General features: G+C 38.0%; 1 protein-coding gene across 3 annotated transcripts in view; it reads left to right on the top strand.

Annotated features, from left to right (window-relative positions):
* LPIN2 (lipin 2) overlaps window positions 1-13,006 on the top strand; it is a 46,322-nt gene that overhangs the window by 24,771 nt on the left and 8,545 nt on the right. For all 3 annotated transcript variants that reach the window (XM_051611161.1, XM_051611162.1, XM_051611160.1), the window contains exons 6-15: window positions 2,560-2,683; window positions 3,321-3,642; window positions 3,891-3,990; window positions 5,127-5,314; window positions 6,499-6,592; window positions 9,261-9,330; window positions 9,443-9,532; window positions 10,220-10,302; window positions 11,502-11,646; window positions 12,423-12,571. In XM_051611161.1, coding sequence (XP_051467121.1) covers window positions 2,560-2,683; window positions 3,321-3,642; window positions 3,891-3,990; window positions 5,127-5,314; window positions 6,499-6,592; window positions 9,261-9,330; window positions 9,443-9,532; window positions 10,220-10,302; window positions 11,502-11,646; window positions 12,423-12,571 — 1,365 coding nt within the window. The remainder of the gene's footprint in view (window positions 1-2,559; window positions 2,684-3,320; window positions 3,643-3,890; window positions 3,991-5,126; window positions 5,315-6,498; window positions 6,593-9,260; window positions 9,331-9,442; window positions 9,533-10,219; window positions 10,303-11,501; window positions 11,647-12,422; window positions 12,572-13,006) is intronic.

Here is a 13,006-nt window from a genome sequence, read left to right on the forward strand (position 1 = left end):
CCTCATGTGAGATACCAAAGCTCTTTTGGGTTTGCTTATTTGTTGGTTTTTTTGGAGATTCTTTTTGTTGCTTGTTTGTTTGTGGTATTTTTACAAGAACCTATCTGGTACAGATGGCAGTGACAGAAATTGACAATTTTCCTTTCCCTCTTTGGGGAGGAGGGTTGAATGTGGGATTGTCTCTCGTATGAGACATCTAGGAGGAGAAATTTTGCATTAAATTAATTATCCTAAGCAACCAAAGAAAGATTCTATAATGTAGCCATGGTACAGTGAAAGAAATAGGAGTGTTTAATAAGCTCTTTTTTTTCAATGAGGACAGATCTGTTTGTTCCACACTCTTGAATAAACCTAAAAAGCATAACCATTGACTATTTAAAACCTGATATCATCAATATTCTTCCTATTTTAACAATGTTAGCATTAATAGATTACTATTACAGGCATGGGCCTTTTGACTAAAAACTTCTCCCCAAGAATGATATAGAAAACATGTGCTTTGGGGGAAGTGGAACAGACTCAGATTCCCGAAGTCCTGAAGTATTCAGTGTTTTGCACATACTGCTGAATATTAAGGATTAGGCTTAGAAACAGGTTACTATATATGCATGGCTTCCAGTTGACTTGTGATATAGACAGAATGAATTATTTGGCACAAAGGGAAAATGAGTTCATATTCCTCATGAAAACTAATAAATACATGAATTTTCATTGATCTGTTACTTTAAGCCCTAATAACAGTGCAGAAAATGTAATTTCTGTAGGAAATTGTTGAAGGAGAACTGGGAAGGGGAGAATCATTAAGTGGTTTCCTTTTTATATCCCTGGATGATGAAGGTTTAAAGTTGTCAGTGTGATGATGAATCATCACTGTAGACTTGTTTAAGTGTCCTGTTATCTTGGATTTTGTGGTGTTCCTCATAGTAATGTGAGGGATTCTTACTCTCATGATTGTGATCTGATCTGTGTTCTATTTTTACAGTCTGAATTATGGTCAGTTTAGTCTTGAATGATACTGCAAAACCCTGGCTTCATGAACATCCAGAAAGTTTCAAATATGATGCTGCATTAAACAGCTAATCCTTGCAGGAATTTTGTAAGGGGAAAAAAAAATAACCCAGAAGTTAAACTTATATTAAGGATTGCTGTAAAATTTCAATATTAAATAATAGAGCAGCCTGAATCGGAAAGGACCAGAAGAGGTCATCTGGTCCAAACTTACATGGGAAAGGGAGATTAGATGAGATTATCTAGCACTCTGTCCAGTAACAAATCAAAAATGTCTCATGATAGGGACTGTGTCCCTGAAAAGGTTGTTCTAGTGAATGATTATTCTCCCTGTAAAAAATGTATTATATCAAGATTAAACCTCTCCCAGTACAACGAGTGCAAAGACAAATTAAAAGTCCTGCACCTGGGATAACAAAACCAAAGAGTTTGGACAGGCTTGGATCTGTGTGGCTGGGGAGCAACCTTGTTGAAGGGACTGAGGGGGTACTGGTGATGGTAAGCTAAACACAAGTCAGCAGGGCATTGCTGCAGCAACAAGGCAAATTGGATCCTGAGCTGCATCTGCAGCAGAGATGGAGATATGATCATCCCTGCTGTATTTGGCACTGGTCAGGCCACACCTGGAATGCTGTGTCCAGTTCTGGTCCCTACAATTCAAATTTTATATATATATATCACAAACCAAACAAAATGTGCTGTGAATGTTGGAGTGTAAAAAGAGCAGCATTTCTATAATATGCAATATAATTGACCTGTTCAAGAAAGGATAGACTTGGGCCTTTCCCAGCATTAAATGCTAGTTCAACACAAGCTCTTGTGTTTCCTTTCCTCCCCTAAGATCATAAGAGCAAAATTATTTTGAATTCACACCTTTCTGTCATTTTGTAGTGTGAATTCTTCTGTCTTAAAAGTAGTCTTGGCTAAAGTAAATTTCAGAGGTCTGTTTCTGATTTCTGGTTAATAACCACGGCAGGAAAAATAGGACGGAACTTTAAAAGGTCATGTAGTGCAAATATATCTGAAGGTGAAGGAAGTTTTCAAGTCATCTCCATTTTCTCTCCTAAGTTTGTTAATGTTGTTTTCCCTGTATCAGGAATTGGTCTTGTTTTGTGCATTTGTGAGTTAGGTTTTTAGGACTTCTATTAGTCAAGTGTTGGCCTTGCAAATTTAAATGCTGTATTTTTACAGAGGAAAGGAGCTTGAAGCTAATTTCTGTCTTACTTTTAGAGAATTTTTTTGTTTGTTCTGTTTTGCTTGAAAAATTCAATGTTGGCTGAAGGGAAAGCTATACCTAAACTGCAGATATAGTGGAGAAATCTGTTTAGGGTGATCGCTATGTAAGTCCTTTAATGTGATTTTGGTTTTAACCTAATTTCTCACTGTCTGAAAACCCTGCTGGGCTTCTTGCCATGTTGCTGAATAATTGAAGCTCTGTTAAGCTGTAGAAAACTCTACCAACAGTAGCTGCACAACAAATGCATTTTAAATACTGAAGCTTTCTCTTTTTCTTTTTTCTTTTTTTTTTTTTTTTCCTTGTTGACTTGCTAGCCCTTTCTCTGATCCAGTCTGTCCTAAAAGTGATTCAGAACTAGAAGTTAAACCTGCTGAGAGCCTGCTTAGATCTGAATCTCACATGGAATGGACATGGGGAGGATTCCCAGAATCCACCAAGGTAATTGTATTTATTGTCTTTCATTTTATGAACTGAGTTTTGGCATATCTAAAATTGTGTCCTAAAACGGGGCATGAAATCTGCGGTTCTTCACAGTAATTCATCTGAAATAGGAAAGTAGCACCCCCGTGTGGCTGGCTGATACTCGAATTTGTTGTGTTCAAAAGCTGGTCAGCAAATTCCAGAAAACCTAAAAGTCGAAGTCTGAAATGTTTCCATTTTTAGTTAGAAACTGAAGAAAGCAAATTCAGGAATGAATTTCCTTTATTTTTGGCAAAGTTCTAGGTCATTCCAGGGGGACTGTAGCCTTGATAAATTTGGTATCTAATGAGAGAGCTGGTGACAAAAGCCTTGGTACATCCACATATATGCGTTTTTCTTGCCATGATTTGGTCAAGTCAGCACTTCCTCGGTGCCAGTTTCTTTACTGAAGTTGTAAATAAGCTAGTATGAAGCTTCTGTTGCAGGGAACTCTGCTGATAAGGTGGGAAATGTTTTGTGTGGCTAATGTACATGTTTAAATACTTACCTGGCTTATTTATGACCAGGACTTGTACCATGAGTACAAGGTTAATGTTTAGACCAGAATAAAACAAACATGTGAAGTGAAAGGATTGACAAGAGTTTTGTTTTTCAGATAAGCAAGAAAGAGAAACTGGAACATCCTAGAACAGCTACCATTACTCCATCAGAGAAGACTCATTTCAGGGTCATCTTGAGCTCTGATGAAGTTGAAGATGATGATGATGTGAAAGATTCTGTCTGTACCGTACTGAAACCTGAGCCAAGAAGTCATCCTCTGCTTAAGCAGATGGATGTTAAAGATTCTGTTGCTTCTGCAGTCACAGAACCTCAAGATCTGTTGCCATTAGATGCTGATCATCATTCCAGACTGTTGGTGGACCCTTTACCAGAAACAAAACCAACAGCAAAAATTGACTCTCCTTCAAAAAAGAAAGGTATATAACAAAGCTGTTAATTCTTTCCTTCAGTGTGATCTATTAAACTTGAGGCCGTAGCAGAAAAAGTTAAATGTGTCTTTTCAATTGTTCCTATTTAAAGACTTGTCTGACTAAAACTGTAATTAAATAATGAATTTATAAATAAATTTATAAATTTATAAGTGTCTGAATCTTCCACAATTATGTTTGTGTTTAATGTGTTTGGATAGCTTCATCTTAGTAACTTTAATTGTCAAAATTAACAGGGGTGCACAAACGAAGTCATCATCAGGGGCCTGACGATATTTACTTGGATGACCTAAAGGCTTTGGAACCTGAAGTTGCAGCACTCTATTTTCCTAAAAGGTAATTTTGAATCAAGGTTCTGTGTATCTGGGGTTATAGTGCAGTTGTGCTATGTGAGTTATTACATGTATGATTTAGGTGTTTATGTGCCAGTTTTGATAAAAAGAATTGGACTTAGGATTTGTAGTTTTTTGTGGAGTAGTCAGGACTGCTCTCATTGTGAAAATCTACTTCTGATTTGACAAGAAACACATTGAAAGACCATGTGGGAGGTCATTAGAGTTTTCATCTTTGTGGAACCTGTATGTTCTACAAATACAAAGGGGGTTAAGTTTGAACTGCATGCTCCTTTTGCACCTGTACTCTATTTTGACACATTACTAGCTCTAGATAAGCATGCATTAGTTTATTTTTTGCATATCCTGTACATCCCTCCCAACTTTTTTTTTTAATATCAAAAAAGACAAACAAAAAAAATCCCCCAAGATTTTCATGAAAGGCAGCTCAGTATCAAAATTACTCGTTTAGTTTTTTTCAACAAAGTCAAAGCATTTTATACTCCTAAATGACTCTCCAAAAGAATAAATCTCTAGAAAGACCTTTGTAAAAATACAACTTAATAAGAAGTAAGTTCCTATTGATTTATGTTAAACCTAAAATTGTAAACTTTTGAGTATTTAGTGATTACATTGCTTGGGATCAAACTAATAACTCTAACCTTAGATGACAACAGGATATTTTTATTTAAAGACCACCTTTCTTTTGTATCATACTTTTTCCAAACACACAGTGTTCTAAAAACATCAAGCAATGTTTTTATTCTTAATCTACAGCTTTCTGGTAAAGATCAAGGACGATAATATTGTTCTGCAAAAACAGAAAGTAGAGTATATTTTCCCCATTTAAATGCAATTCTGTTGCAGGCAAGAGAAATGTAATTACTTCCCAATTTAGGTGAATATTAGGAGAACTGGAAACTGTCAGTTTTCTAGTATTATGGAAGGGTTGGGAGTGTGTGTTTACATCTGGTAATTGTTTGGGTGGTTTGAAGTTTATGTTGTAAACTGATGTAGTGTTTAAATGCAACAGCAAGATGGCTTTTTTTGAGTAATCATAGTGTGTTCTGTAATCTAAAATCTGTATTTATTTTTTGCAAGTGAAATACTTAAGAGAAAATGTGGACTTCTTTCCTTTAGTGATTCTGATCCAGGTTTCAGGCAATGGACAGAGTCCGATACCCTTTCCGGTTCCCAATCACCCCAATCAGTAGGAAGTGCTGCTGCTGACAGTGGAACAGAATGCATGTCTGATTCTGCTATGGACTTGCCTGATGTAACGCTTTCACTTTGTGGAGGTCTCAATGAAAATGGAGAGATTTCTAAAGGTATGTGAAATACTAGAACAAACAGTAATAAAGCTCAGGCAGCTAAATGAAGTGGTTTGAATGCTCTGATTTCCACCTGGCAAAGCTTTGGCCGATTATGCTCATGTTGAGAACAGGGATTGCTTCATTTTCTAAAATTCTCCAGCATTTGCCAAGCAGAGATAGCAGAATTTAACCTAGTTAATCGAGAGCATTTGATGCCTTGAGAAGCTTTCAGTCGTCTTTTTTGCACTATGTATTATATATCCGACTAACCACTCTTGTTTCTGGCTGCAGTTACTGACATAGTCCTATATAAATCTTCACAATTCATATTCTTTCCAAATGCCTGATAATTTTTATTTGTATTTTTTGCAGCTGTTAAAAACCTTTTGCTGTTGTGTTGTACTGTCTTTTCCCCTGCTCTGCTTTTCATATCCTAATGTTTTGTTAACCTTCAGAATTTCACCAGTTGATTTCTCTCTCTTAATGCTCTGGTTAATTCTAATATTGAAATTGTATGCATTTTTGAGGGAGCTTCTAGGACCACATAATCTGCATGAACATCTACTACAACATTTTTAGTATTAGTTTTTTTTAATGGTCATCCAGTCTGTAATGCATCAAGTGAAATTTAAATGCTTATTAATAAATGCTCAGAACTGCTGTCTTGGTAATGTGGTAGTAATACTGGATTTGATTAAAATAAATTGTCTTCCTTGCAGGGGTCTTACACTAAATTAATTTCTGCCAACTTGTATAGTCAATAGTAATGAAAATGCTCTAAATAGTCAGTGTTTAAACAAACCTGGTAGGCTAACAATTGCCTTCCCCCTTTTAGTGTAGTGTGTAGGCCCCTTACCTGCCATAATAATTTTTAAAGAAAACTTGTTTAGACAAGCATGGCTCTCTTTTTTTCCAGCCTGCAAACTGAACTAGTTCCTACCTTCTCCTTATCCTCCCTCTTCTAATTTCTTAATTCTCATTACTGTTGAGTGTTGAAGTGGTACGAGGCTTTCCCTGTTACTGAGGAGACAGTCACAAGACTCCTGGCAGCAGGTAGGCCCTAACAGCATATCTGAGTGATGTTGCGAGATCATCCAAACACTCTGACGTGACAGAAAGCATTTTCCTAGATACAAACAAATCAGACATCTTGGGATTTTATATTATAATTTTTAATTAAAAATCTGCTTCTATTGCAGAAAAATTCATGGAACATATTATTACTTATCATGAATTTGCTGAAAATCCTGGACTCATAGACAATCCTAATTTGGTAATAAGGATTTATAACAGGTAAATTCTCTATATAATATAATTAGGTCATAGAAGATCTCATTTAAAATCTATCCTTTAAAGTGCATTTCTTAGCTTCCTTGCAATTTGTGTTTTCAATGGATCAGTTTCTCAGTCTCGAAGAGAATTATTTTAAACTGAACATTTGCATTAAATTTAGCTTTAACTGAAGTGAGATTTTCTCTGTCCATTTCTCTGTCAAATGTTGAATTGTATATTATAGAATCACAGAATGGTTTGAGTTGAAAGGGACCTTAAATATCATCTAGTTCCAGTCCTCTGCATTGGCTGGGACTCCTGTCACTAGATCAGGTTGCTTAGAGCCCCATCCAACCTGGTCCTGAAAACTTCCAGGGAGGGGGCATCCACAACTCCCCTGGGCAACCTCTTACAGTGCTGCACCACCTTCACATGAAAGAATTTCCTCCTAATGTCTAACCTAAATCTCCCCTCTTCCAATTTTGATCCATTACCCCTTGTGCATTCACTACAAACCCTTGAATAAAGCCCCTTCCCAGCTTTCCTGTAAGCCCCTTCCAGGTACTGGAATGCCGCTCTGAGGTTCCTGCGGAGCCTTCTCTTCTACAGGCTGAGCAGCCCCAACTCTCCCAGCCTGTCTTCATAGCAGAGGTACTCCAGCCCTTGGATCATCTTCGTGACCCTCCTCTGGCTTCTCTTCAACAGCTCTGTGTTCTTCTTATGTTGGGGGCTCCAGAATTGGACACAGTACTCTAGGTGGGATCTCAAAAGAGCCAAGTAAAGGGGGAGAATCACCTCCTTTGACCTGCTGGCCACACTGCTTATGATGTAGTCCAGGTCAGAGTTGGCTTTCTGGGCTCCAAGCACACATTGCCGGTTCCTGTTGAGTTTCTCATCCGTCATCACCCCCAAGTCTTTCTCCAGGCTGTTTTTGATCCATTCTCCACCTAGCCTGTATTTGTGCTTGGGATTGCCCTGACCCAGGTGTAGAACCTTGGACTTGGCCTGGTTGAACTTCATGCAGTTTGCACAAGGCCACTTCTCAAGCCTGTCAGGGTCCCTCTGGATGGCATCCCTTCCCTCCAGCATGTCGACCTCACCACACACATTGGTATTGTCAGCAACCTTGCTGAGGCTGCACTCAGTGCCACTGTCTATGTTGCTGACAAAGATATTAAACAGCACTGGTCCCAGTACTGACCCTTGGGGAACATCACTCATCACAGGTCTCCAACTGGACATCGAGTTAATCACCACTCTTTGAGTGTGACCATCCAGCTGGTTCCTTACTCAATGGGTGGTCCATCCAGTGAATCCATACCATTCGAGTTTCGATACCAGGATGTTGTGCAGGACAGTGTCAGAAGCTTTGCACAGGTCCAGGTAGATGACATCAGTTATTTTTCCTTTGTCCACTGATGCTGTGACCCCATTATAGAAGGCCACCAAGTTAGGCAGGATTTGCCCTCGATGGAGCTGTGTTGGCTGTTACTAGTCACCCCTTTGCTTTCCACATGCAGTAGCAGAACCTTCAGGAGGATCTGCTCCATAATCTTGCTGAGCACAGAGGTGAGACTGACTGATCTGTAGTTCCCTGAGTCTTCCTGTTTTCCCTTCTTGAAAATGGGAGTTATGTTTCCCCTTTTCCAGTCAGTGGGAACTTTGCCAGACTGCCAAGACTCTTCAAATATGATGGACAGAGGCTTTGCAACTTCATTGGCCAGTTGTGGCCAGCCAGCCAGCCGTGGATGAATCCTTTCAGGTCCCATGTACTTGTGCACCTTCACGTCCTTCAGATGGTCACAAACCTGCTCTTCTCCTACAGTAGGGAGATCTTCCTTTTCACAGTCCATGCCTTCACCTTCTTTAACTTAGGTGGTGTGACCAGAGCCTTTGCCAGTGAAGACTGAGGCAAAGAAGTAATTGAATACTTCAGCCTTCTCTATTTCCTGCATGGCCAGGTCTCCAGTTTTCTACTGAAGTGGGCCCACATATTACCTCATCCTCCTCTTATCAATGACATACCTGTAGAAACTTTTCTTGTTATTCTTAACATCCCTGGTCAGGTCCAACTCTATCTGTGCTTTGGCCTTCCTTACCTGATCCCTTACTTCTCTGACAACTTGTCTGTACTTCCCCCAGGATACCTGTCCCTGCTTCCATTCTCTGTGTACCTTGTTTTTACATTTAATTGTGTCCTGAAGCTCCTTGCTCATCCATACAGGCCTCCTGGCTCTTCTGTCTGCCTTCCTCTTTGTTGGGACATATAGCTCCTGGGCATGGATGAAGTGATCCTGGGATGTGGACCAGGTTTTGTGGGCTCTCCTCCTCTCCAGGGCTTTGTTCCACTATATCCTATCAAGCAGATCCCTGAAGAGACCAAAATCTGCTCTCTTGAAGTCGAGGGTAGTGAGTTTGCTTCACTCCTTCCTCACTGCCCTAAGGATCCTGAATTTGACTGTGTCATGGTTGCTACAGCCTAGTCTCCCATTGAGTTTTACATCATCAACCCGCCAGTCTCTGCTGGTGAGAACAAGATATACTAAAATAACTCTGCTTGCAGAAAACTTCAGTGTTACTTGTTGGCAACAAATGCATTTGTTTCAACAAAAGGGTAGTTTACTCACTGATATTTATCGACCTCTAGTCAGGTTTTGTAATATCTTACCAATAACATATTTCAAAACAGGTATTATAACTGGGCGCTGGCTGCTCCAATGATTCTGAGTTTGCAGGTGTTTCAGAAGAGTTTACCTAAGGTAAATTGATACATTTATACTTTTTTAAAAAAAATATTTTGCATGTAGTAACACATTATTATCTCTTGATTTTGTTTTTCTGTACAAATTAAAAGCATGCCTAATGTTTCAGGCTACTGTTGAGTCTTGGGTCAAAGAAAAGATGCCAAAGAAGTCTGGAAGGTGGTGGTTCTGGCGCAAGAGAGAAAGCATGACTAAACAGGTAATTGAGACTTATTTTGATCCCCCCTTCCCCTTTTCTATGCAGTTAAAAATTGCAGTATGTCAGAAGTGCCTCAGAACACTGCTCATAAAGCTCTGTCACTGACGGCCAGCTGGGAGTTACTCCGTGTTGCAGAAGCTGTAGCTGCATCTGTATATTTAGCCTTAAATATTACATCTTTATTTGCTGTTACTAGTTTCTTCATCAACATCTGTTGTATCCAGCTGTTGCACAATATTCCTAAAATTCTTTCTTCTAAGCCATAAGAAGTTGTCAAAGCTGCTCTTTAGTCACTGGAATATGTTTTAGGAGTGTATACACAAATAAAATAGTAGGTGCTGTGCTGCATAATAGATGTTATGCTGAGAAACCCCACTTTAGACTAAATTAAGCTTTCTAAACCTTGAGTATGTGCCTCAAAGTGGGTTGACAGCTCCTTTAGTGTGAAATTCATCATGCACTAGCAGATCTCAAGTGCTGGCATGCAGAATTTTGTTTCCTGAAATAAAAAAGCTTTAGTGGGTCCTTTCTTCATAAGCATCCTTTTGTTAAACAATTTACAGAATGAGTGATTCTGAGACTTACTGTATTGATAGGTATTTGTTTAAGTGTGAACTATGAATTCACTTGGATCTGTTAAAAATGCTTAAAGTGTCAATTTGTTTGTTATTATCGCTTTGCTTTTAGATACCAGAGGCAAAAGAGGGAAAAACTGAGACACAAAGAGCAAATGAACTGCCAGCAACTATAAAAGAGCAAGTTAATAGTAGGTATGTTCTTATCTGAAGACTACTTTGTGTATCTTTTTTCCTTTCTTTTGGTGTTTTGGTTTGTTGTGGGTTTTTTGTTATTGCTTTGGTTTTTGTTTTGTTTTAAATGGAGAATTCTGTAGGAATGTACTGCAGGAAGAAACATTTTCCTCTAAGCTACTGAAGAGGAACCAGATGTGTTTAGCAAACAATTCAGCAAACTAATGTGGCAGCAATCATTGTAGGCGCTACAAATACACTGCACTTATTTTCTAAATCCTTTTGTGTTTACTTCCTAAATCTTAACATAACTGACGGAACAACAAAGATATATATGACAACCTTTAGCAACAGGCTGCTACTCTGTAAATACGGTGGTGTTGTTTCTGAGATACTGTTAGGGGAGTGTGGGGTGTTTAGTGTGGTTTTGTTTGGTTGTTTTTTTCTGTGAAAGCGTAATACTGTATGAATAATTTAAGCCATGTGCAATTTTTTTTTGTGTTATTACATAATTGAAACAATAAAATGGTATTAATTACAGTGCACAGGTTGCCCAAGATTGTAGTTGAAAACTAGCAGTATTTAGCACAAAACTGTCCCAGTCTAGGTAATTTATTATGCATGTTCGTATTCTCCTATGATTTTACTAAGATACTTGTAAATGTTGTTGGTGTCTTAAAGACTTCAAAAACTAAATATACTGTGATTTAATACTTCAGGGAAATTAAATGCTGCTTTTAATCTTGAAATCTCTAACTAGCAGAAAAATAAGTCTGTGAATAGCCTTAAAGGTGAGTTACTTCACTAACTCATCACCCACAGTTTAAAATATGTAGTAACTGTAGCAGCTTTAAAAAAAACAACAACAACAAAACACAGTGTTATTCATTAAGTATTCATTTTCAGCTGCAGTTTACCCAATTAATCACACAGTATTGGTGACCACTTGCCACTGTCTCTTTACTAAACCTTCATGTGTGGAACCAGCTAGTAATAGTAGTATTTAGAGCTCCACCAATACTAGCATTCATGACAAATCCTACCTGCTTATTGGTGTATAGTAGCTTTGTCTGGGCATTTGCCATGGACTGTTAATCTGTGCTATCAGGCTAGTAGCAAACTCTCTCAACATAAGCAGAAATTACTCTTGCATAAGAATCTTATACCATTAAAAAAGGATTTTCTGTAGCTTATGTTTATTCTGGTTAATGTTATGTTAGACCTCCAGAAGATGATTCTTCTAGTGATGAAGCATCACAGGAGTTGAAGGAATCCCTGAAAATAGATTCTGCCCCAGTAGAGCATCCAGCCCATGGAAACATTCCATCTTATAAGAAGTCACTTAGGCTGTCTTCAGACCAAATAGTAAGTGCAATGCCTTTCTTGTACATTATACATAAAATATAAGTACATTTCACAGAGTAAAAATGATCTTCAGGTTACTTTTCTAGCAGTGGAAAAAATGAATGGGGAAATTTGAAAAGAAATTCAAAGTATTTTCCTGTGTTAGTATGGGCAGCTGCTGGGAATTTTTTTCTTCTGCTGTGTTTTTAAAAACCTGTGTTTGGATTAAAAATGAGAATTTCTTAAAAAATTCCATCGTCAAACTTCTGTATTAAGATGTTGCCCAGAAAGTGACATTTTTAGTGTCTGCAATTTGGATATCCTGGGCTCCAAACAGTCTAAGAACTGTACATTTAAACTGGTAAGCAGGTTATTCATTGCAGTCTAGTTTACAAGTTAGTTCTCTTACTGTCTAAATTTATAATCCTCATCAGAGGAGAATTTTGAGGAAGGAGCCTGCTAAGTAGAAAGTGTGGTTGCTTACTATGACAAACTAGAGTTCCACTTTGTAGTACTGTTAAGTCTACTGTGATAGCAAGAATTAAAGCAGCAGACTCAACTGTCCACTGCTGTAAGGAGATTCAGGAGCTATGGACGAATTCATGTACCCAGACTACAAAACAGATTTTGCCAGCAAAACTGCTGGTGTTGTGTTGAACCATGGTTCACTTCTTGATGAGGTGATCAAAATAAAGAAGGAAAAATATATGAGTAATTTTGTGTGTATCATTTAAGATCTTAAGAGTTTTATAGTAAGGGCAACTCTGTATTTTCAACTATTTTGTTTTATTCTAAAGGCAAAGTTGAAGCTCAGAGATGGCCCTAATGATGTTGTATTTAGTATTACAACCCAGTATCAAGGCACTTGCCGTTGTGCAGGAACAATATATCTCTGGAACTGGAATGATAAAATCATCATATCAGACATTGATGGAACAATAACCAAGTAAGTGTAATTTTTTTTTTTTTCCCTTGCTTTATTGATCCTGTCCTGCTTATCAAAGTAAGATGAAGAAATTTTACTTAAGATGACTGTTAAGGAATGTTCATTAACAGTCATGGAAAAAATGTGTTGCTTTGATTTTAAATTTTGCATTTACAGCAAACTAAAACTGTCTTTTACGAGAGAGGCTGGACTTGATGATCGCCAAGGTCTTTTCCAGCCTTGATAATTCTGTGATTCTGAAAAGAATAATGCAAAGGTGATAACGTTTACCATGTGGCTAAACTTCTCCAGGTTTAGCAGTCACAGGTTAACTTGGAAACTGACTTGTGCTGTATGGCCACACTAATTGCTCTGTCTGGAGTAGTTACAAATTCTGTTTTGAAATGGTTAGGACCTTATTCAGATACATTTCTGTAAATACTAATTATAAACTGT

The sequence above is a fragment of the Apus apus genome, chromosome 2 (assembly GCF_020740795.1).
Source record: "Apus apus isolate bApuApu2 chromosome 2, bApuApu2.pri.cur, whole genome shotgun sequence".
NCBI classification, from domain to species: Eukaryota; Metazoa; Chordata; class Aves; order Apodiformes; family Apodidae; genus Apus; species Apus apus.